At 44.3% G+C, this 23,633-nt stretch overlaps 1 protein-coding gene across 6 annotated transcripts; it reads left to right on the forward strand.

Annotated features, from left to right (window-relative positions):
* Positions 1 to 943: 943 nt before the first annotated feature.
* On the forward strand, positions 944 to 21,946 carry LOC121289334 (protein FAM163A-like). Of its 6 annotated transcripts, none has more exons than XM_041208683.1 (3): positions 944 to 1,036; positions 18,546 to 18,660; positions 21,285 to 21,946. In XM_041208683.1, exons 2-3 carry the CDS (start codon positions 18,568 to 18,570, stop codon positions 21,648 to 21,650), a joined length of 459 nt encoding a protein of 152 aa, XP_041064617.1. In that variant the 5' UTR covers positions 944 to 1,036; positions 18,546 to 18,567; the 3' UTR covers positions 21,651 to 21,946. The 6 variants fall into 6 exon arrangements, with proteins under 6 accessions (XP_041064617.1, XP_041064618.1, XP_041064615.1 ...); XM_041208684.1 differs by lacking the exon at positions 944 to 1,036 and adding an exon at positions 5,857 to 5,892; XM_041208681.1 differs by lacking the exon at positions 944 to 1,036 and adding an exon at positions 6,320 to 6,777.
* The last annotated feature ends 1,687 nt before the right edge of the window (positions 21,947 to 23,633 follow it).

Genomic DNA, 23,633 nt, shown 5'->3' on the forward strand with positions numbered 1-23,633 from the left:
AAGTGAAATCTTGTCCATTGGTTTTTCATTGGCGTTGCTTGATAAATTTTGATCTTTAAGTTTGTTGATCTCCACAGGATCATTACAATTTGCTGTCATATAAAAAGTCATTAAATTCTATGAACTATTTAGCTGCAGTTATTTATATCGATAATGTTTCTGTCAAAGCAGTTGTATTTATCTGGTGTTTGTCATTGTGGTTAATACTGTAGAAGTATCACAGAATCAGTTTTTATTTAAACATTACTTCTATCTTTAAGGCTTTCTATTCTTTTATGTTCTTTCTTTGATCTATACCTTATGTTATTCATCCCACTATCAAACAAAAAGTCAAATATTTAATCAGATTTTAGTGATTTTTCTCAATTAAATTAATGTAATACAGCATTTGCAAACTGTGGGCAAATGTCATGTCCTCAATGGTCAAGTGATTAAGTATCACATGAGCAGTCATGTGATCAAATATCATTGGATCACATCCCCAGGAATACATCAAACCAGAGTTGGCAATCCGAGTGTACAGATTCCTTCTCTCCATTTTCTCAGCACCTAATGTGATTTTGAATGATTCGTGCAAGCAACTATCAGACAGCCAGACTTCACATGCCCTGGGAGTGCCTGCTGCTGTCAATGTTCTGTTCTGTCCTACCATGATGAGCAAACAAAAATGATAGATGTTGTGTCTTTAAATACAAAATGTCAACTAAGGCTATTCATTTCTGGAGGTCACTCTGTTGAACAAGGCACTTCCTTTGTCTAGTTATCTCAATCAAGTTGACATTATGTAGTGTATCCGCGGTGACTTGATGCCCGAGAGAATGTGTCCGTTTAAATGGATGTTTCTAAGACGCACATCACTGTCATATGCAGGTGACACTGGAGAAGTTCAAATACTGACCATCAATTCTTCACCCTTCAGGGACTGGAGTGAGAAAGAGAGAGAGAGAGAAAGGATAAACAGTCTGTCTGCATTCAAAATATAGAACACAAGACCCTAATGTGAAAAGAGACGAGACACAACATCAACTATTCTAATGTGAGTATTAGTCCCTCTACATTTTTTCCTGGTATATACAACTTTGAATAGAGAGCTGAGAATACTGGCCATGCATTATATCCCCACATGCCAAACCTTTGTTCATTTTGCAATGTGCCGTTGATGGGAGTGTTGTATAACTGGTGTTACTATAGTAAATAAAATGCCCATGATTTCCCTTGTTACTGGATGTGAAACCTTGTTTCAGTGATGAGTAGCAAGCCTCCGAGTTCAGTGATACGGACTTTATCCGAATATTTTCGCCAGGCAGCCAGCCTCCACTGTTGGGCTGACAGCCTAAGCTTTGCCAACTCTTGGTTGATCTTTTCGTGTTTTGCTCGGGGTTTTGCAGTTAATTAAGAAGGAATGAAATTTAGAGGAAGAGTGAGAGAGTGAACGGCACTGTAGCTGGCTGTAACCTGATGATCCCCATATTTAATGGCAGAAGAGGTCAACAGCAGAAAAGACACCTGCTGTCGACCGCAGCAAGAATCAGTGATATCAAATGGGTCATTTCCCACACGACAGAGCTCCCGTATTATTCCCGATTTTAATACCGGAGTGTCGAGAAAGAATTAGGAAAAGGGGCATGTTGCAATGTCCAGGGACACATGAGAAAGGGATAGACAGAGAGAGGAACAGATGGGACGAGTAAACAATTCACATCCTAATGTCAGGCTAATAACGCATTAACAAGTTGTAGCAGTTTAAAACTGAGACAATGCTGGGATGTGAACAGAATGCTCAGATTATCTGTACTCCATCTGCTGGGGTGGAATCAGCCATTGATAAATCAGCCATTTTCTGCTAATGATCTAGGGAGCGGTAGTACCAGAAGCTGAAGTACCAGTGGCAAGTGTTATGTGGTCTTCAAACTTTGCATCTTCAAAGCCAACTGTCTGAACCCAGTGATCTGTGCCTCCACAGGCTCAATGGGCACTGTTGCTCTGCTGGACAGCAGGTCAGCTTGGAGATACTGTCTCCTTGTGTGGGAACATTGAATGCCAGTGTATGGTTCACCTCTTCTAGGAGGCACTCCACAAACTAAACTTACTGAGTGTTGTTCCGCCAGCAACAGCAGAACTTCAAGTTCCCAAGAAGCCTCCCAACATGCCATTGGAACCACGATCCCTTCTGCTTTGGTTAATGCACCAACTTGTTTGCTGTGTGCCACCAGATAGCATTTTGATGCACATGGGTACTGCTGTCAGTTTCAACAGGTTTTCCAATACACATCTGCTGTGTGCAAAGCCTTGGCAATGCCATAAGATATTGGATTGTTCATTCAAATTAAAATACAGTCAAAAATGATTGTACTGTTTCTAATACAGCCCCAAGTATTGGGATACTCACTAATGAAGAAACGGTGAAAGAGCAGCAACCTTACTCCCCAGCGCCTTGTAGCCACGCAAAATATACTATCATCTCCAGTCAAAAGCTGAGCCTGTAATCTGGGGACAGTGGATAACAAGATGGTAATGATGGGACTGAGTAGTAGACATTAGTCTGGGTGTCTTTATGTCAACCACACTGCATTTTTTTATATATTCATTCATGGGGATGTGGACATCGTTGGCTAGGTCAGCATTTATTGCCCATCCCTAATTGCCCTTGAGAAGGTGGTGGTGAGCTGCCTTCTTGAACCGCTGCAGTCCATGTGGTGTAAGTACACCCATAATGCTGTTAGAGAAGGAGTCCTAGGATTTTGACCCGGCGACAGTGAAGGAACAGCGATATATTTCCCAGATAGGATGGTGAGTGACTTGGAGGGGAACCTTCAAGCTTTGGGAGTCAGGAGGTGAGTTGGTCACCACAGAATTCACAGCTCTTGTAGCCACAATATTTATGTGGCTGGGTCAGTTAAGCTTCTGGTCAATGGTAACCCTCCAGGACGTTGGTGAATAAATTCAGCAAAGGTAATGTCATTGAACGTCTAGGGGAGATGGTTAGATTCTCTTGTGTTGGAGATGGCCGTTGCCTGATATTTGTGTGGCATAAACGCTATGAATGGTTGAGTGGTAAACATTGGCCACGGTGTCTTTGCATAGATTACACTGATGTCACGGACGCTGTAAAATGTGTTTCCCCAAAGTCACCCGTGAACAATGCCTGTGTGTATTTTCTCACCCATGGATTGAGAAATTCAATTTCCAATAACTCAGCAGCGAAACCTTTTTACTGAAAAGGAAAAGGGTTAGTTTATTTCACACTATTGCTCTGGACATTACTTAAGAAAAAATGAAATTACAAACACATAAACACAAAGATTAGCTACTGATGAAGGTAAAATGATACTTATAAAAATTGGATCAGTTTAGTCCATATTCGGTGCAGGCCTGATAAGTTTTGAAGTTGAGGGATTGCGTTGTCTGAAGTGAAAGCCTTGATGTTGTAGAGTTGGCCCTGCAGCCGTGATGACTTCCATTGTCAGGTTGCCAGAGCTTGCTTTAACAGGTGAGTTTAGTAGGTGGAATCAGGGTTTATCTGTTCTGCAGATGTAGCACTTTTAGCTGCCTAGTGGCTTATTGCAGAAACTGTGGCCATTTCTAGATGCCTTTCTTTGTCTCTCCCTGGGCTAAAGTTTCTTCAAGATGGTTCTCTGTAGATCTGCCTTCTTCCTGCCCTTTTCAATGCTTTTTGCAGGTGAGGCAAGATGGCCACCATTATTATATGATCTGTATCAGACTGCAAAAGTCACTTTCCATATAAGGCAAGTGGTGATTCCATCACAGCTATCCAAAGTCTCCTTACGCCCAAGAGGGTCAAGGTTTATCACACCTACAGTGGCTTATCAGCTACTGTCTTTGTGTTTGGAGGAATGCCATCAAGTCCATGAGTTTATGTTTACTATTTTGAAATACTCATTGGATTTTAGATGGACCTGTCTGAGGAATGCATCCTTGTCTCCTCAGGAGTAAAGAAAGATGTTTGAAATCCATTCTTCTATTTGGTAGCCTGGAGCCATTTTGAGAACAGTCTTTAAACTCAGTTCAAATTTTTTTTAAAAAATTTGACCTTCAGAACAATTTTTCTTAAAAAAATAGTAATATTATAGCTGCGCACAATGACACTGCATGAGTGGTCACATTGATTGGGGTGTCTTTGTGAGAGTGAGCTGTGAGGAGCTGAGATTTTCTCAGGTATTTCAGATGGAGCAGTGGAATCACTACAAATTAAAATTTCTCCCTGTGCCCTGAATTGTGGCTGCACAAGTGCTCACTAAGTTAATGTCCTTCAGCACAATGGAGCTTGACTTAGAAAGAAGGATTTTAATATTTAGCGAAGCCCTCCTTCTTTAATAAGTTTGTGGTGATTCGTCTGCCACTTATACGGTAGAGGGGACACTCCTCGGTAATGTGCAGCATTGTTCAAGAAAGAAGAACCTTGACTTAAAACACAACATCTGTATTTCGAAGGCCACCAGTAGGGTAAATAGTATTACAAAACAATCAGAAATGACCCTTCACAGATAAACAATTGTTTACACTTGCATGAGTCTCTGCTTCTTGGCTTAAGAGGAAAAATCAAATGGACTGTGGTACTTAAATATAAATAAAATATTCATGAAAAGCCTCACTATACAGTTGTGTCTGCCCCGAAGGCTTTATTGAAGAGTGCGTATGAAAGCACCAGGAAAGAAAGATTTGCATTTATACAGTGCTTTTCATGACCCCAGGATGTCCCAAAGCACTTTACAGCCAGCCAAACACTTTTGAAGTGCAGTCACTGTTGTAATGTAGGAAATGCAATGGAAAATATGCACACAGCAAGATCCCACAAACAGCATGTGATAACGACCAGACGATCGGGTTTAATGATTCAGTTAAGGGGCACATTTTGGCCACAACACCAGGAATAACTGGTCCACTTTTCTTCCAAACAGTGCCGTGGAATCTTATACAACCACCTGAGAGGGCAACGGGATCTCGCTTTAACATCTCTTTCAAAAGCCAGTGCAGCACCGCCTCAGTAGGGACCCATGAGGGAACTGTACTTAGCTGGAAATATTTCACCCTGGGGAGTGGTTCAAACAAAATGGTTCTAAACTTATCCAATTTGACTTTACATTTTGCAAGTTGTTTCTTATTGCTCTTTCACTGTTTTTTGATTAGTGAGGATATCCTGTGCAGCCCTCCATATGTTATCCAGTACATCATTTATTATGCACTAATTAACACTGACAGGGCTTTGCACACCACCGGTATGTGTTGTAAGATTGACTAATTATGCTTAAAATTTCAGTATCCAATTTGGTGCTGTCTCCTGTGTTCTCTTAATTTAAGACTACACAGACCCAAGACCCACGGCACAGGACACCAGCCAGGGGAGCAAGTTAATTAGAAAGTAGTGATTAAATGATGCCAAGCTTAGGTTTTAACTTTGAGGATTGTAGGTAGGAAGGAAGACTGCGATCCACTGTTTCAAGGTCTTGTGCAATGCATTTGGGTCTCAACAGAATAAGAAGGGAAAACGTGTAGCCTATTTAGACTTTAGGAGAGGCAAGCTGAATCCAAGGGACAATTGTAGTCATGGTAAAACAGAGAAAGCCAAGACAGGTTGGAACCTAGAAGTGAGATGGATGCTAGAGGCGAGAAGGGGATTGCCTATTAAATGGCAAATATTACTTTTACCTTGTTCAGGGATGCAAGAGAGATGTTAGCACCCGTCCCCAGATACAGGAACAGTGTTCAAGGCTTTCATGGGCTTGGATTTCAGAGTGAGCTGAGAGCTGCTGAGGGAAGCAGGAAGTGAAATCGAACTCCTTCGAGGAGGAATTGTGGTTAGTTTTAGGTCAGGGGAGATGACAAGGTAAAGGACATCAGTAGACGATGAACTACAGAGTGGAGACGCAAAAGGTGAGGGGGCAGCGGTGAGACTGAAAGGAATTATAATCTGAAGGATTGGGCAAAACAAGACTTAGACAGAATTAAACAAATTAAGGATTAATTTGTCAGCTTGCTCATTAAGAGAACTGAGCCACCAGAGTGGAAAAGAGATGGAAGGTTATAAGGTGCAACATTGGAAAAGATTCAGAGAGAGACACAAGGACATGGGTTGATGCTTCTTTTCAGTAAATAAAACAGCTCTTGAATTCAAGGAGACTCCAAACAGAGATAAAGTCAACTCTGATGTTTCACACTGTTCCAAGACAGCAGAAAAACAGGTATGACTAGAACAAGCTGTCACACCACAAGTAACAGGAAGGAAACAGTGAGGCATGAAACCCTCTGTGCCAACCAGGATAACATGAGTGACTTCACCGGCAGGAGTCGAGGAATCAGAAGACAGAAAACTGCTGGAGCAGCAAAAAGTAGCAAAGAATTTTCAATCACAGCACAATCGTTGTAGGCTGGTTTATAGACTGATTCAGGAAGAAGAAATGCACTGTGATTTAGTGCAAGATATTCTGGAAGAGGCGCAGCAAGGATAAGGTTCAGTCCTGAGGAAAGTGTCTGATGTGCAGCTGAATTACAAGAGCCGATCGGGATAATCGAAAAGCTGATTGATGCACAGTCCCTCAAGCAGTGGCACTCGAATCAGCCTGACCTGGAAATGCAAAGACCATCCCTTATGTGAACAAGGTTTTTCGGTGTTTGAATTGATTGGGTTTGCTTGAGTAATATTTGAAAAGTGCTTTCAGTGCACAGTTGGAAGAATGATGGAGACTGTATCTGAGGAGCCGGTGAGCTGTGAAAGAGATAGACTTTAAGCCAGAGAAGATCAAAGCCACATGCAGTGGAGTAAGTAGCAGAACATACATAGAGCAGGCACAATGGACAAGATATAAGAAGGGGAAAGTTAGAGGAAGAGGAGAAGCTTCAGTTCATTGAGAAAGAGGAGATGCAAATCGACAGAGGGTGAGGTATGATCGAAGTGTAGGTGAAAGTAGGGAGAGGTTTTATGTGTTTCAGGGACTGGTACATCATAAACCACTAGGAGGACCACAATGTTGTTCTTAATGAGAGTAAAGAAGCAGCAAGCATGTAATGCAAGCATGAGAGGAGAGGTAGTTCCAATGTGATATGACAGGAGGTCTCTGGACACCCTCGCCAGGGTATGCTGCTCAGTGAAGACTCTCAATCCAGGAGAAAGCTGGCAGTGCCAGGATGGTCGCTGGCCAATGAGGCAGCTTCCAAAATCACAGGCTAAGATCTCTCTAAAAGGAGCTAACTTTCCAATACCTGGAGCAGCAGGGAGCAGAGGGGTGTAGTGATCAGAGGAAGGGCAGAAAGAGCAAACATGGAGAGGCAAGAATAACAGAGGAGCAGGAGGGGGTGGGAATAACAGACAAGGAGGGCGTGAGAATAAGAGAGGAGCAGGGGATGAGAATAACAGACAAGGAGAAGGAGTGGGTGAGAGTAAGAGAGGGGAAGGGGGTGGAATAACAGATGAAGAGGAGGGAGTGAGAGCTACAGAGGTGGAGACGGCAAGAATATCAGAGGTGGAGGGGTGAGAATAAAAGAAGATGAAGGGGTGAGAGATACAGAGGAGGAGGAGACTGGGAATAACAGAGGAGGTGTGGGTGAGAATAACAAAGGTGAAGGAGGAAGGGGTGAGAATAAGAGAGGAGAAGGAGTGAGAATAACACAGGAGAAGGGGTGAGAATAAAAGAGGAGGGGGTGAAAATAAGAGAGGAGCAGGGGATGAGAATAACAGATGAGGTGGAGGAGGGGGTGAGAGTAAGAGAGAGAGAGCAGGTGGGAATAACAGAGGAGGAGGAAGGGGTGAGAACAACAAAGGTGGAGGCGGTGAGAATATCAGAGGAGGAGGCGGTGAGAATAACACAGGAGGAGGGTTGAAAATAACAGAGGAGGGTGTGAGAGTAACTGAGGAGGGGGTGAGAATAAGAGAGGAGGGGTGAGAATAGGAGAGGTGGAGCAGGGAGTGAGAATAACAGAGGAGGGGGGGGTGACAATAAAAAGAGGATGAGGGGGTGAGAATAACAGAGCAGGAGGAAGCAGCAGGAATAACAGAGGAGGTGAGAGTGAGAATAACAAAGGAGGAGGGGGTGACAATAAAAGGAGAGGAGTGGATGAGAATGACAACAGAGGAGGGGTGTGTGAGAATAACAGAGGAGGACGAGGGGGTGAGAATACGAAATGAGGAGGGGTTGTGAATAACAGAGGAGGAGGGGGTGAGAATAGGAGAGGAGGATGAGGGGGTGAGCATAACAAATACGCAGGGGGTGCGAATAAAAGAGTTGGAGGAGGTGGAGGTTAAGAGAGGAGGGCTGAGAATAACTAACAAGCAGAGGGTGAGAATAACCAAGGAGGAGGGGCAAGGCAGGGTCAATTTTAAATTTTAAAAATGAGGTTGCCAGATTTTTATTAGGCTAGAGTATTAAAGCTGACCAAAACAGGGCAGACTGATGGAACTAAGTGTAGTATTCGAACGTTCAGGGCTGAAAGGGTTAATATGTGGGACTGAAGAAACAGTTCTGCCCACAGGATGATGTAAGAGAGAGTCACATGACTAAGCATCTAGAAGGAGAATGCTCATGCCTTACATTGAGTAACAGTTAGTCATGTGTATCTGCAAATAGTTATGTTCTTACAATGAACCTGTTATTGTTCAGACATATCTGGTCATGTTCTGCTTGGCAAGCTGTGACGAGTGGTGTGCCGCAGGGATCAGTGCTGGGGCCTCAACTTCTTACAATTTATATAAATGACTTGGATGAAGGGACTGATGGTATGGTTGATAAATTTGCTGATGACACAAAGATAGGTCAGAAACTAAGCTATGAGGGGGACACAAGGAGGCTACAAAGATAACTTAAATGAGTGGGTAAAGATCTGGCAAAAGGAGTATAATGTGGAAAAATGTGAAATCATCCATTTTGGCAGGAAGATTAAAAACGAAGCCTATTACCTAAGTAGTGAGAGATTGCAGAGCTTTGAAATGCAGAGCGATCTGGGTGTCTTAGTGCCTGAATCACAAAAGGCTAGTAAGCAGGTACAGCGGGTAATTAGGAAAGCTAATAAAATGTTATCATTTATAGTGTGGGGAATTGATTACAAAAGTAGGGAGGTTATGCTTCAGTTGTACAGGACATTGGTAAGACTACATCTGGGGTAGTGTACAGTATTCGTCTCCTCATTTAAGGAAGGATGTAAATACATTGAAAGCAGTTCAGAGTAGGTTTACTAGACGCATATCTGGAATGGGCAGGTTGTCTTATGAGGAAAGGTTGGACAGGTTAGGCTTGTATCCACTGGAGTTTAGAAGAGCAAGAGGTGATTTGATTGAAACATATAAGACCCTGAGGGGTCTTGACAGGGTGGATGTGGAGAAGACGTTTCCTCTAGTGGGAGAATCTAGAACTAGGGGTCACCATTTAAAAATAAAAGGTCACTCATTTAAGGCAGAGATGAGGAGAATTTTTTTCTCTCAGAGGGTTTTGACTTTTTGGTACTCTCTCCATCAAAAGGCAGTGCACCAGAGTCTTTGGATATTTTTAAGATAGAGCTAGACTGATTCTTGATTAACAAGGGGATGAAAGGTTACTAGAGGTAGGCAGGAATGTGGGGTTCTGGTTACATTCAGATCAGCCATGATCTTATTGAATGGTGGAGCAGGCTCAAAGGGCCGAGTAGCCTACTCCTGCTTCTAATTTGTATGTTCATATGTTCAAATGTTTCCATGTCTCTATTTACACCTGTGGCCTAATTTATGCCACATGCTGTGGAACAGGGGAATAAATCAGCCTTAAAAGGGGGCTGATGAAGAGTCTCACAGTGTTGTAAATTTAATCCAGACCAAGTTGAATATCTTTTTATTTGGTAATAGTCCCTGATCTATTTTCCCCTGTGCTCTGACCCCTCTTGGGTATTTTAGGAATCTGTTCCACACACCTTCATCACTCCACATTCCCTATCAGAACTCGTAGCCTCAGCAACAAGACAGTGTTAAAACAGAAACATTTTAAAACACGTAACCTGGCAAAGTGTTGAAATTTGCAGAATTAATGTGGAGTTATTTTTTGAAATAACAATTGAAACAGATCACCTTAATCAGCAAGAAGGGCCTAAAGAATAACAGATAACAATTAATCCAAAGTCAAGAAAAGCATTCAAACACAAAGAGAGTCTTCTACTTCTGTGGTGCCTCAGAATGTCTCATGTGTGCTATAGCCATTGAAGAGCTTTTAATTAATGTATGAAATGAGGCAGCTAATTTGCGGACAGCAAAATCCCACAAGCAACATACAAACGTACGAAATAGGAGCAGAAGTAGGCCATTCGGCCCCTCGAGCCTGCTCCACCATTCAATAAGATCATGGCTGATCTGCTTGCGTTTTGAGTTCCACATTCCCAATGACTCCTGATAACTTTTGATTCCCCTGCCTAACAAGAGTCTATCTACCTCTGCAATTACGGAGACATGGCTGCAGAGTGACCAAGGATGGGAATTGAACATCTGGGGGTATTCATTACTTAGGAAGGACAGTTACATGGGGAAAGGAGGTGGGGTAGCAATGTTAGTAAAGGAGGAACTCAATGCAATAGTGAGGAAGGATATTGGCTCGGAAAATCATGATATGGAATCTGTTTGGGTGGATATAAGAAACACCATGGGGCAGAAAGCATTGGCAGGAGTTGTCTACAAGCCCCCAAACAGTAATGGAGATGTAAGAGAAAGCATTAAGCAATGAATTAGAGATGTATGCAATAAGGGTACAACTGTAATCGTGGGTGACTTTAATCTATATATAGATTGGATAAACCAAACTAGCAATAATACTGTGGAGGAGGATTTCCTGGAGTGTGTATGTGATGGTTTTTCAAAACAATACGTTGAGGAACCAACTAGAGAACAGGTCTAGACTGGGTATTGTACAATGAGAAAAGATTAATTAGCAATCTTGTTTTGTGGGGTCCCTTGGGGAAGAGAGACCATAAAATGATAGAATTGTTCATTAGAATGGAGAGTGAAGAAATTGAATCTGAAACTAGGGTCCTGAATCTAAATAAACATCGAGAGTATGAGGTGCAAGTTGGCAATGATGGATTGGGGAACCTTACTAAAAGCATTGACAGTGGATAGGCAATGGCTAATATTTAAGAGATGTATGCATGAATTACAACAATTATTCATTCCTGCCCGGTACAAAAGTAAAACAGGAAAGGTGGCTCAAGCATGGATTACAGAAGAAATTAGAGATAGTATTAGATCCGAAGAGGAGACATGTAAAATTGCCAGAAAAAGTGGCAAGCCAGAGGATTGGGAGCAGTTTAGAATTCAACAAAGTTGGACAAAAAGATTGATCAAGAAGGGGAAAATGGAGTATGAGAGTAAACTTGCAAGGAACATAGAAACTGACTGTAAAAGCTTCTATAAATATGTGAAGGGAAAAAGATTAGAGAAGACAAACGTAGGTCCCTTACAGTCAGAAATGGTGGAAATTATAATGGGAACAAAGAAATGGCAAAAGAATTGAACACATATTTTGGTTCTGTCTTCACAAAAGAGGACACAAATAATTTCCCAGAAATGTTAGGGAACCAGGGGTCTAGTGAGAGGGAGGGATTGAAGAAAATCAGTGTTAGTAACAAAATGGTGCTAGAGAAATTAATGGGGTTAAAGGCTGAAAAATCTCCAAGGCCTGATAATCTACATCCCAGGGTACTAAAGGATGAGGCCCTGGAACTATTGGATGCATTGGTGGTCATCTTCCAAAATTCTATATAAAGCCTACAGATTGGAGGGTGGTAAATGTAACCCCACTATTTAAAAATGAGAGAAAGAAGAGCAAAGAATTACAGACCAATTAGCCTAACATCAGTAGTGGGGAAAACGCTAGAGTCTATTATGAAAGACGTGGTAACTGAACACTTGGGAAGCATTAGCGGGATTAGACAAAGTCAGCATGGGTTTATGAAAGGGAAATCATGCTTAACTAACCTACTGGAGCTTTTTGAGGATGTAACTAGTAGAATAGATAAGGGAGAACCAGTGAATGTGGTGTATTTGGATTTCAAGAAGGCTTTTAGAGTCCCACATAAGAGGATAGTGGGCAAAATTAAAGCACATGGGGAAGAATTTTCCCCCCGTCGGGGGTTGTTGTGCGGGGGTGGGTGGGAGCAAGCGCAAACCCGATCGGTGCCCCCGATCAGGTGCGCACTGCCATTTTACGTGGGTGGACCAATAAAGGCCCGCCCAGCATGACACACATCTGAAAACGCTGAGCGGGCGAGGGGATTCCCTGAGTCGGGGCCTGCGCAGAAATCTCCCTGGAGGTGCCTCAGGGAGATCAGTTTAAGTTATGGGAAATTTAATAAAGGTGAAAAAAATTGTAAGGACATGTCCCCCCATGTGAAACTATCACACGAACTGGGACATGTCCATTAATTTTCTCAAAAATTTTTATTTAATTTATAAACCCTTCATGAAACCTCATCCCGCCCGTGGATGAGGTTTCATGAAAAATGCGAAGGCCGCCTGGGCTCTTCGCCTGCCCACCCGCCAACCTTAAGGTTGGACAGGCACCATTCTAAACAACTTTAATTACTTTGTTAATGGCCTTAGACAGTTTGGCAGGCGCGAAGCCAACCTAAATAATGCACAGTGACATCAGGAAGCCCGCCCGATGTCACCGCGCGTCATTTTACATGTCGGCGAGCGGGCCCCACCCCCTCTCTTCCCTTGGGATTAGGGGTGATAAACTGGCCTGGATTGAGAATTGGTTGACAAACCAGAAACTGGGTGGGAATAAATGGGTCTTTTTCCAAGTGGCAGGTGGTGACTAGTGGTGAACCACAGGGATCAGTGCTTGGACCCCAGCTATTCACAATATATATCAATGACTTGGATGAAGAAACCAATTGCAATATTTCCAAGTTTGCTGACAACACAAAACTGGGTGGGGTTGTGAGTTGTGAGGAGGATGCAAGGAGGCTTCAGAGCGATTTAGACAAGTTGTGTGTGTGGGCAAACACATGGCAGATACAGTATAACGTGGATAAATGTGAAGTTATACACTTCAGTGTGAAAAACAGGAAGGCAGAGTATTATTTAAATGGTGATATATTGGGAAATGTGGGTGTACAAAGGGATCTGGGTGTCCTTGTACACCAGTCAATGAAAATAAACAGGCAGATGCAGCAAACAATTAGGAAGGCAAATGGTATGTTGGCCTTCATTGCAAGAGGATTTGAGTTCTGAAGTAGGGATGTCTTACTGCAGTTATACAAGGCCTTGGTGAGACCACACCTGGAGTATTGCATGTAGTTTTGGTCTCCATGCCTAAGAAAGGATATACTTGCCATAGAAGGAGTGCAGTGAAGGTTCACTCACCTGATACCGGGGTTGGCAGGACTGTCGTATGAGGAGAGATTGGTTCGGCTGGGCCTGTGTTCACTAGACTTTAGAAGAATAAGCGGGGATCTGATTGAAACGTGTAAAATTCTAACAGGGTTGATGCAGGGAGAATGTTTCCCCTGGTTGGGGAGTCTAGAACCAGGGGCCACAGTCTCAGGATACGGGGCAGGCCAATTAGGACTGAGATGAGGAAAGATTTCTTCACTCAGAGGGTGGAATTCTCTACCACAGAAGGCTGTGGAGGCCGGGTCACTGAGAAAGAAATTAATAGATTTTTGGATATTGGGGCATCAAGGAGTATGGAGAGAAAGCAGGAATATGGCATTGAGATAGAGGATCAGCCATGATCATATTGAATGGCGGAGCAGGCTCGAAGGGCCGAATGGCCTACTCCTGCTCCGAGTTTCTACGTTTCTATGGCCCTGCCTCCACCACCTACTGAGGCAGAGGGCTCCAAAGTCGCACAGCCCTCTGAACGATGAGACACCAGGGAGAATTCCACTTCTTTGAAATCCTGTTTTCTTTTACATCCACCTGAGAGAGCAAATGGGGCCTCGGCTTAACGTCTCATCCGAAGGACGGCGCTGCCAACAGTGCAGCACTCCCTCAGTACTGCACTGGGAGTGTCAATCTGGATTCTATCTCTATTTTGGGCCAAAGTGCCACAGCCTTGTGTCTCTAAGGTGTGAGTGCTACCAACTGAGCATTGAAACCTAAAAGGATAACAACTGGCTGACAAAGAAAAAGACAAAAGTCACAAAACAAGTCAAATCATGCAAAGAAGAGCGTCTGGAGGGCCTCAAGGATAGGTTTAAATCATAGGGCTTGTACAAAGGGAAATTAAATTCTTTGGTAATAGTTTCTTAAATGTTTCATTTTCAGCCGCTTAACAGGAACTTAAACATTGCACCTCGGTATTTTATGAAAATAAAATGTCCTGGATATTTTAATAATTTTTAAAATAGTTATAGTGCATAGATGCAGAGTTAATGTGGTTGATTTCTACAGAGTAATGAGTGAAGAAGTTGTTTATCAGTTGTTGAGCTTTGTCTCATTTGGGTCTAGTTAATGAACGGGCTGTCAAAGATTTCCTAAAAATACACACACACAAATCAATCTTTCCCCCTTATTTTTGTGTTTTGTGACACAAGCAGATTTTCAGCTAATTTTTGATCAGCAGGTGAACAGAGCTCAGAGCCCAATGAGCTTTACCCCTTTGCCCCTGTTTAGTCTTTGGACTTGGCTATTTATTTGACCTGGAGCTTACAGCAGCACCGATACAGAGCCCAGGCCATCAAAGCATAACAAACACAAGTCTTTTAACAGCAGTTTTATTGCTGTGTTACTCGATCATTTCAGCTGCTGTTACCTTGAGACAGAACGAAAAAGTGGCATCACCAAACTGGTATCTCGTTTGCATCTCGAATCTCTGGCTCACAGCCCAAAAACACAAATCCCTGATGACACTGCCTTTTTAATCAGAAGAGATCCTCCCCAATTTCCGGCTAGTTATAACATTGGCAAACATCTGCATCACAACGAAGGACTTGCCGTGATCCAACTGATGCCAACACTGCCACTGTCGGGTGGTCTGTGGTACTGTGGGGCTCTGTTACTAAACTGAATCAGCATTCCAGTGCTCAGAAACCATCTCTGACAACCAAACGAGCAGCTCATTTAGTGTTAGCCACATACTTTGTGAAATTGCTGCAATGTAGCTTGCAGGAAAGAAGGGAAAAATGTATTTTCAACCTCACCCACACCAATCATGAAGAATTACATACGATGTACAGCACAGAAACAGGCCATTCAGCCCAACCTGTCCATGCCAGTGTTTATACTTCACTTGAGCCTCTTCCTCATCTAAATCCATCATTGTAACATCTATTCCCTTCTCCCTCAAACATTTGTCTAGCTCCCCTAAATGTATCTGTATTATTCACTTCAACCACTCCCATTCTGTCTTAGATATTTTGCTGGCTATCTTAAATTGATGGTCTCTAGTTTTTCCCCTTCCCCACAAGTTGAAACATTCTCTGGACATTAAGTCTATCAATTTCTTTCATAATTTTAAAGGCTTCGATTAGATCACCCTCCAGCCTTCTCTTTTCAAGGTTAAAGAGACCCAGCCTGTTCATCTTTTTCTGATGGGTATTATCTCACAATTCTAGTATCATCCTTGAGAATCATTTTCACACCCTCTCTGGTACCTCTGTATCCTTTTTATATTATCCTGACTAGTTGACCAGAAAAGCACATGCTGTGTAAAAAAAAACTGCATTTATGTAGTGCCTTTTACAGCCTCAGAATGCCACAAAGCACTTTACAGCCAATGAAGTATTGTCTCAAGTGCTGTCACTGTGGTAGAAACCACGGGAGCCAATTCGCACACAGCAAGCTCCTACAAACAGCCAATGATGAGAATGATCAGGTAATTTGTAATCGTGATGGTGGTTGAGGGAGAAGTATTGGCCAAGGCACAGTGGAAAACTTTCCTGCCGTTTGCTGAAACAGTGCCCTGGGATAAGCCCACCTGAGAGGGGTGCCAGTAACTTGGTTTAATATCTCATTTGGAAGTCGACACCTTTGACAGTGCAGCACTCCTTCAATATTGCACTACAGTGTGAACCTGAATCATTGCTCAAACCACAACTAGGCTATCATATGAATTGTGGATATCTCTTCAGGCTTAAAATCCCACTCAGTCTGCATTTCATATTCGCATAAGATTGCTGTGTGTTATTTTGACTAAGTTATTAGCCTTTTTGTCTTTCTTTTGAATGAGCTAAGAAGCACATTAACCAGTTCAGTAGGAACACTCATGTGAATTTGAAACCATAATACCACACCCACCTGCCCTCTCACATGGTGGAATGAGCACTGAGGTGTCCATTGTGATACTGAGCCATACCAGTGCTGAGGTAACAGTCTGAGCAGGAGTAAAGATGCTACAAATGGTGTGAGTAACCCAAGGTTTGAACAGGCTGGGCAGGGATCAGTCATGGTGACCACTCCTAAATGCCGATCACTGTCCAGAGACTCCAACTTTTACGTGTGGCTGTGTGGACAAAGTGGACACTGCTTGCTTGTCATTCACGCAATGGTTGAATGACTTGTCGACACTTGCCTTTAGAATGACCACTTAGGCAAAACCTAAAGGTGAAGGGCAGTGATCCCTTTTCTTGCCACTGAATCTCTGTTTTGTTCCTTCATACAGCACAGAGCCTGTGATTATTGGAATGCTGCTCAATGATTGTAGGCATCTCCAGTAGGAGAAACAAGAAAGGTTGGATATATTCAGGTCTAGCAACATCTGTGGAGGGAGAATCAGAATTAATGTTTCAAGTCGATGACTTTTCACCAGAACTGAAAGAAGCGAGAGATGTAACAGGTTTTAAGCAAGGCAGGGAAAGGATGGAGGGGAGGAAAGAACAAAAGGGAAGGTCTGTAATAGGATGGAGGGCAGGAGAGATTAAATGACAAAAGGAATGACGATGATGCAAGAAAAAGGAGATAGCTGTGATGAGAGGTTACCTTTGTTTCTCTCAGACACTGGCTGACCTCTTAAGTAGTTCCAGCATTTTCTGTTTTTACTTCAGATTTTCAGCATCTGCAGTATTTTGCTTTTGCAAAAGGAGGTAGTGATTGGGATAAGTCTAGAGGAGGTGTAAATGAGAATAGCTGAATCATCGCCAACAGTCGCTGTCCAAAACAATGAGGACTGAGGTTATGATCTGAACTTGTTGAACTCAACGTTGAGTACAGAAAATTGTAAAATGTCCAATTAAGTGGCAACGTTCCTTGAGCTTACATTAAGCTTCATGGAGACGTTAGGGAGACCCAGGTGTTCCACAAAGTGGTCACCCTATCTGAGTTTATTTTCTTCAAAGTGGAGGAGACTGCATCGTGAGCAGTGTATCCACACAGCTAATTTGAATGTACAAGTAAATCGTTCTTTCAGCTGGAAGGGGTACTTGGGGCTCTGGACAGTGAGAAGGTGAATGGACAGGTGTTAGATCTCCTGAGCTTACATGGAAAGGTGCTGTAGGAAAGGGAGGGGCTGTCAGGGGAGGCTGAGGAGTGGGCCAGGGAGTCGCGGAGGGAACAGTCCCTTCATAATGCTGAAAGTGAAAGGTGTGTATGGGTGGTATCCCTGAAGGTGACAGAAATAGTGGAGAATGGTCCGGTATCTGGGGAGGCTGGTGGGTTGAAAGGTGAGGACAAGGGGAACTCTGTCATGGTTCTGGGAGTGAGGGGAAGGGATGAAGGCATAGGGAAAGAAAAAAAGGAAAGAAAGAAAGAAAGACTTGCATTTATATAATGCTTATTACAACCCCTGGACATCTCAAAGTGCTTTACAGCCAATGAAATACTTTTGAAAAGTCATTGTTGTAATATAGGAAATGCAGCAGCCAGTTTGCGCATAGTAAGTTCCCACAAACAGCAATTGATAATTGCCAGATAATCTATTTTTGTCATGTTGATTAAGGGATAAATATTGACCAGGATACCGGAAATAACTCCCCTCCTCTTCTTCAAAATAGTGTCATGGGACCACCCAAGCAGGCAGATGGGGCCTTGATTTAACATCTCATCTGAAAGATGGCATCTCCAACAGTGCAGCACTCCCTCAGGTGCTGTGCTGGAATCTCAGCCTTGATTTTTATGCTCAAAGCCCTGAGTGGGACTTGAATCTGGAACCTTGTGACTTAGAGGTGAGTGTGCTACCAACGGAGCCAAGGCTGACAGCTCAAAGCAGTAAGCGGAATGGACATAATTGAAGCCCCTGGCAGGAAATCTTCAGTTGAGGAAAAGGGAAGACTTATCAGATCACTGGCATAGAAGGTGGAATCATCAGAACAAAAGCAACAGTGAAGGAGGAACTGGGAGAATGGAATGGAATCCTTACTGGAGGCGGGGCATAAGGAAGTGTAATCATGGTAGCTGTAGGCTTATAAAGAATCTATTGGTTGTTTGTCTATCCCCAGACATGGAACCAGAGAAGTCAAGGAAGTGAATTCTCATCCTTGTGATCATATCCCTCAGTAGCCTCCTTACTTATCCTTGTGATCAAATCCTTCCCGTCGTCTTGCTCCTTTGTAACTGGGTGAAAGACAAATGTGGAACTGTGCCTTTCCCTACCCACCGCCACCCCCAACTTCACCATTTTCTCTCTTTGTTCTTCCAGGGTTTGATGGAGATTCGGTCGGATGACAGCTGGAACTGTTGTTATCACTGGTGGAATACTAGCAACAGTAATACTGCTGTGTATCATAGGCGTGCTCTGTTACTGTAGGCTTCAGGTGAGTTCCCAAATGTCACAGGTCAGATTTAACTGAGGGGGAAAGGGAGAGGACAGCATAGTGAGTGAACCTATCAGGCGGTTCTGAATGACAGCTGAAGCCCATGGTGTGTCTGCTTTGAAGCTGGCTCCTCCCTGTTTGGCTGAGTTCAAAAGTAGACTTTGGCGACTCATTGAGTAAGTGGTTGCCCAACGCCTGCCATACTGTGAAGAGGAATCAAGACTTGCATTTCTATAGCACCTTTCACAGCCTAAGGATGTCACAAAGACACTTACAATCAATGAAGCACTTTTTGAAGTGTAGTCATTGTTGCAATGTAGAAAACGCGGTTGTTAATTTAAAGGCAGCAGTCTCCCACAAACAATGATGAGCTAAGCGACCAGTGTTTTAAAGTACTGTTGGTTAAGGGATAAATATTGGTCAGGTCAGAACCATGACAGAAAATTCCCCATCTCTTCTTCAAATTGGTGCCTGGCTAGGGCAGAGTCAGTCTCAGAATAAAGGACAGGCCATTTAGGATTGAAATGAGGAGGAATTTCTACACATACACACACACATACTCTCTCTTCTCTCACACACACACTCTCCCCTCTCCCTCTCACACACACTCTCCCCTCTCTCACACATACACACTCTCGCCTCTCACACACACACACTCTTCTCTCTCTCTCACACACACACACACACTCTCCCCTCTCTCACACACACACACACTCTCCCCTCTCTCACACACACACACACTCTCCCCTCTCACACACACACACACTCTCACGCTCTCCCTCTCACACACACACACACTCTCACGCTGTCTCCTCTCTCTCTCACACACACTCTCCCCTCTCTCTCTCACATACACACAAACACGCTCTCCCCTCTCTCACACACACTCACACTCTCCCCTCTCTCTGACACACACAAACACTTTCCCCTCTCACACACACACACACACACACGCTCTCCCCTCTCTCACACACACACTCACACTCTCCCCTCTCTGTGACACACACAAACATTCTCCCCTCTCTCACACACACACACTCTCCCCTCTCCCTCTCACACACACACTCTCACGCTCTCCCTCTCACACATACACACTCTCACGCTGTCTCCTCTCTCTCACACACACACACTCTCCCCTCTCCCTCTCACACACACACTCTCACGCTCTCCCTCTCACACACACACACACGCTCTCCTCTCTCTCACACACACTCATGCTCTCCCCTCTCCCTCTCACACACACACACACTCTCCCCTCTCTCACACACACACACACTCTCCCCTCTCTCACACACACACACACTCTCCCCTCTCTCACACACACACACACTCTCCCCTCTCTCACACACACACACTCTCCCCTCTCTCACACACATACACTCTCCCCTCTCTCACACACACACTCTCCCCTCTCTCACACACACACACTCTCCCCTCTCCCTCTCACACACACACTCTCACGCTCTCCCTCTCACACGCACACACTCGCACGCTGTCTCCTCTCTCTCTCTCACAATCTCCCCTCTCTCTCACACACACTCTCCCCTCTCTCTCTCACACACACACACACACACGCTCTCCTCTCTCTCACACACACTCACACTCTCCCCTCTGACACACACAAACACTCTCCCCTCTCTCACACACACACACACACACACACGCTCTCCCCTCTCTCACACACACACACACTCTCCCCTCTCACACACACGCTCTCCCCTCTCTCACACACACACTCACACTCTCCGCTCTCTCTGACACACACAAACATTCTCCCCTCTCTCACACACACTCATGCTCTCCCCTCTCCCTCTCACACACACACACATACACTCTCACGCTCTCCCCTCTCTCTCTCACACACACACACACTCTCCCCTCTTCTGACACACACAAACATTCTCCCCTCCCTCACACACACTCATGCTCTCCCCTCTCCCTCTCACACACACACACACACTCTCATGCTCTCCCCTCTCTCTCTCTCACACACACACATTCATGCTCTCCCCTCTCTCACACACACACACACACACACTCATGCTCTCCCCTCACACACACACACACACACACACAATCACGCTCTCCCCCATCTCTGACACACACAAACACTCTCCCCTCTCTCACTCACACACACTCACGCTCTCCCCTCTCCCTCTCACACACACACACACACACACACACACTCTCACGCTTTCCCCCCTCTCTCTCACACACACACACACACACACACACTCATGCTCTCCCCTCTCACATAAACACACACTCTCCTCTCTCTCTCACACACACACTCACTGTCCCCTCTCACACACTTTGTGGGGCTGCAGGACATTACAGAGATAGGGAGGGAGGAGTGAGACCATGGAGAGATTTGAAAGCAAGGTTTTGAATCGAGGCATTGCTGGAGTGGAAGCCAACATGTGACCATAGAGTTGCTGAGTGAGCAGGATTTAGTGAGAGTCATTCGGATAGGGGCAGCAGAACTTTAGATGAGCTCAAGTTTATGGTGGTTACAAAGTGGGTTTCCAGTCAGGAGAACATTGGAGTTGTCAAAGCAAACTGTTAATTGCTGTTTTCATCCAAGTTATGCCTCCACTTCCTTTCTTCTTTCTGTCCCCTCCCAGTATTATTGCTGCAAGAAGGATGAATCAGACGATGAAGAGGAAGGCTCGGATTTACCCGTTCATCCACACTATGCTTGCAACTCATGCAACGCGCACCTTGTGGACGGTTTGGTCACTCAGCTGGCTCCTCCAGTGGAGCCCAGCCAGACAGTTGCGAGGAGCTCATGCCCCAGCTGCTCGCCCTTTTACATACAGACCGCTGACGAGATGCGCAATGGGGGCGAACGCATCACGTACACTCCCGCCCGCTACAAAGAGCCAGGGCCGCCCATTGAGATGCCATCGCTTCAAGGTTTCCCGGTGAGCCGGCAAAACACCATGCGGGAGACGCTTGCGGGTGTCAGGGCTATAAGTACTGATGTGTGAACTGGGGACTGGGGAGCTTTGGGAGGTGGATAGAGGGAGACTATTTTTTTCTATTAAGGGGAGGAAAAAGAGAGTTTGCAAAACAGCATATGGCCTTGAACAAGAGGCTCCAATAAAGGAAATTCACCCCGATCTAATCTCATCAATGAAGGGCAGCATCTGCCCTACGAGAACACAACAAAGGCATTACTTAGTTCCACCCTTAAGTTTCTTTCTGGGTGACAGCACAGACAAGAGATGAAACCAGTCCGGCTGCACTCTTTTTGGCAAGTTCACTTGTGTTTTAATAAACTTTCCGCAGAACCTTTTAAACACAAAGAGAGCATGGGTGGCTCCTCTTTTTTTTTCCCAAAGAGGTTAAGGGCATTATATTCCCAAATGTAAGATTTCAAAGTCAAATTAGCAAACCAGGCTGGAATTTAAGCATCATAGAGCAAAAAGTGCCATTTCACTGGGTTTTTTTTGCTGCCACTTCAATCCGTTAATTCTTACACCAGATGCATCCCGTTGTATCCCAGTGCATTGTTAAGTTGGTTGCATTCCGCATCAGATCATGGGATTTGTTCTGCTCAACAGCCAGTCTCTGACATAACATTTATTTTTTTTAAATCCTCTCACTGCACCTCCAGAGTCACTGAATATTGTTTCAATGGATTTCATTCCACCTCAATACTCTCCCATCTCAGCCAATAGTCTTGTCCATGGTCGGGAGGAGGAAGAGGCCTTGAGCTCCTGAACACTGCTGTGAGCAGCCCAGGCTGCTCATTCTGTTTTCTTTAAACCCTTTTGCGAATTAGTTCTAAAACTATTGGCAATGTGGTGTGGTGGTGGAATGGGGCAGGATGGAGGAAGAGTCTGCTTGGCTGGGCTGGATGGTTGGAGATAGAATACTATTTGGGGAAAGTTCCGCGAATACATCCAGCTAGAGTTGGCAACCCAAGTGGATAGAGAAAGTTGGGGGAGGGAGAGGTGGACAAGGAGCAGTTCCTGAGGGAAGATACAAGAGTTGATGAGACCACGTTTAAAGTACTGTGTACAGTTTTGATCTCCTTATTTAAGAAAGGATATAAATGCGTTGGATGTAGTTCAGAGAAGGTTCACTCAACTGATACCTGGGATGGGGGTTTTATCTTATGAGGAAAGGTTCAACAGGCTGGGCCTGTGTCCTTTGGAGTTTGGAAGAATGAGAGGGGATCTTATTGAAATATATAAGATCCTAAGTGGTCTTGACATGTTGAATACCAAAAGGATATTTCCCCTTGTGGGAGAGGCTAGAACTAGGGGACACAGTTTAAATATAAAGTGTCTCCCACTTAAGACAGAGATGAGGAGAAATTATTTTCTTTCAGATGGTTGTGAGTCTTTGGAACTCTCTTCCTCAGAGAGAAACTGGAGGCAGGGTCAATGAATAGTTTTAAGGCAGAATCTTGACTAACAAGGGAGTCAAAAGTTATCAGGGTAGGCGGGAATGTGCAGTTGGGGGTATGATCAGATCAGGCATGATCTTATTGAATGGCAGAGCAGGCTTGCGGGGCAAAATGGCCTACTCCTGCTCCTAATTCATATGTTTGTATCTATGTCTGATGGACAGGATTATGTATGGCTCTGATGGTTGTCTTTTCAGCTGGCCTGCAGACTTTCACCGCCTGCGCTGACTGGCTGAGTACCTGTACATCTGCTCCCCAGAGAGAGTCAGCACCAATGGGAGAGCACCATTGAATGGGTTGTTGGGCTGTTGGGGATTGGGTGAAGCCAGGTACTGCCAGGATGAGGAGCACAAATGGTATTCAAGCCTGGGGACAACAAATCATTCTTCAGCTTCAAAGTTGTTGAGTTTAGGTTCAGTGTTTGGGTATCAGGGGGGGTGATGGGTTGGGGGGGAGGAGAAAGATTGCAAAAACATATGGTTTTGGACAATCGGCTCCATGAAAGGAAATTCATTCCTTTCTAATCTCAGTCAATGGGAAATATTATCTGCCTTGA

This window comes from Carcharodon carcharias, chromosome 16, assembly GCF_017639515.1.
Source record: "Carcharodon carcharias isolate sCarCar2 chromosome 16, sCarCar2.pri, whole genome shotgun sequence".
NCBI lineage: Eukaryota > Metazoa > Chordata > Chondrichthyes > Lamniformes > Lamnidae > Carcharodon > Carcharodon carcharias.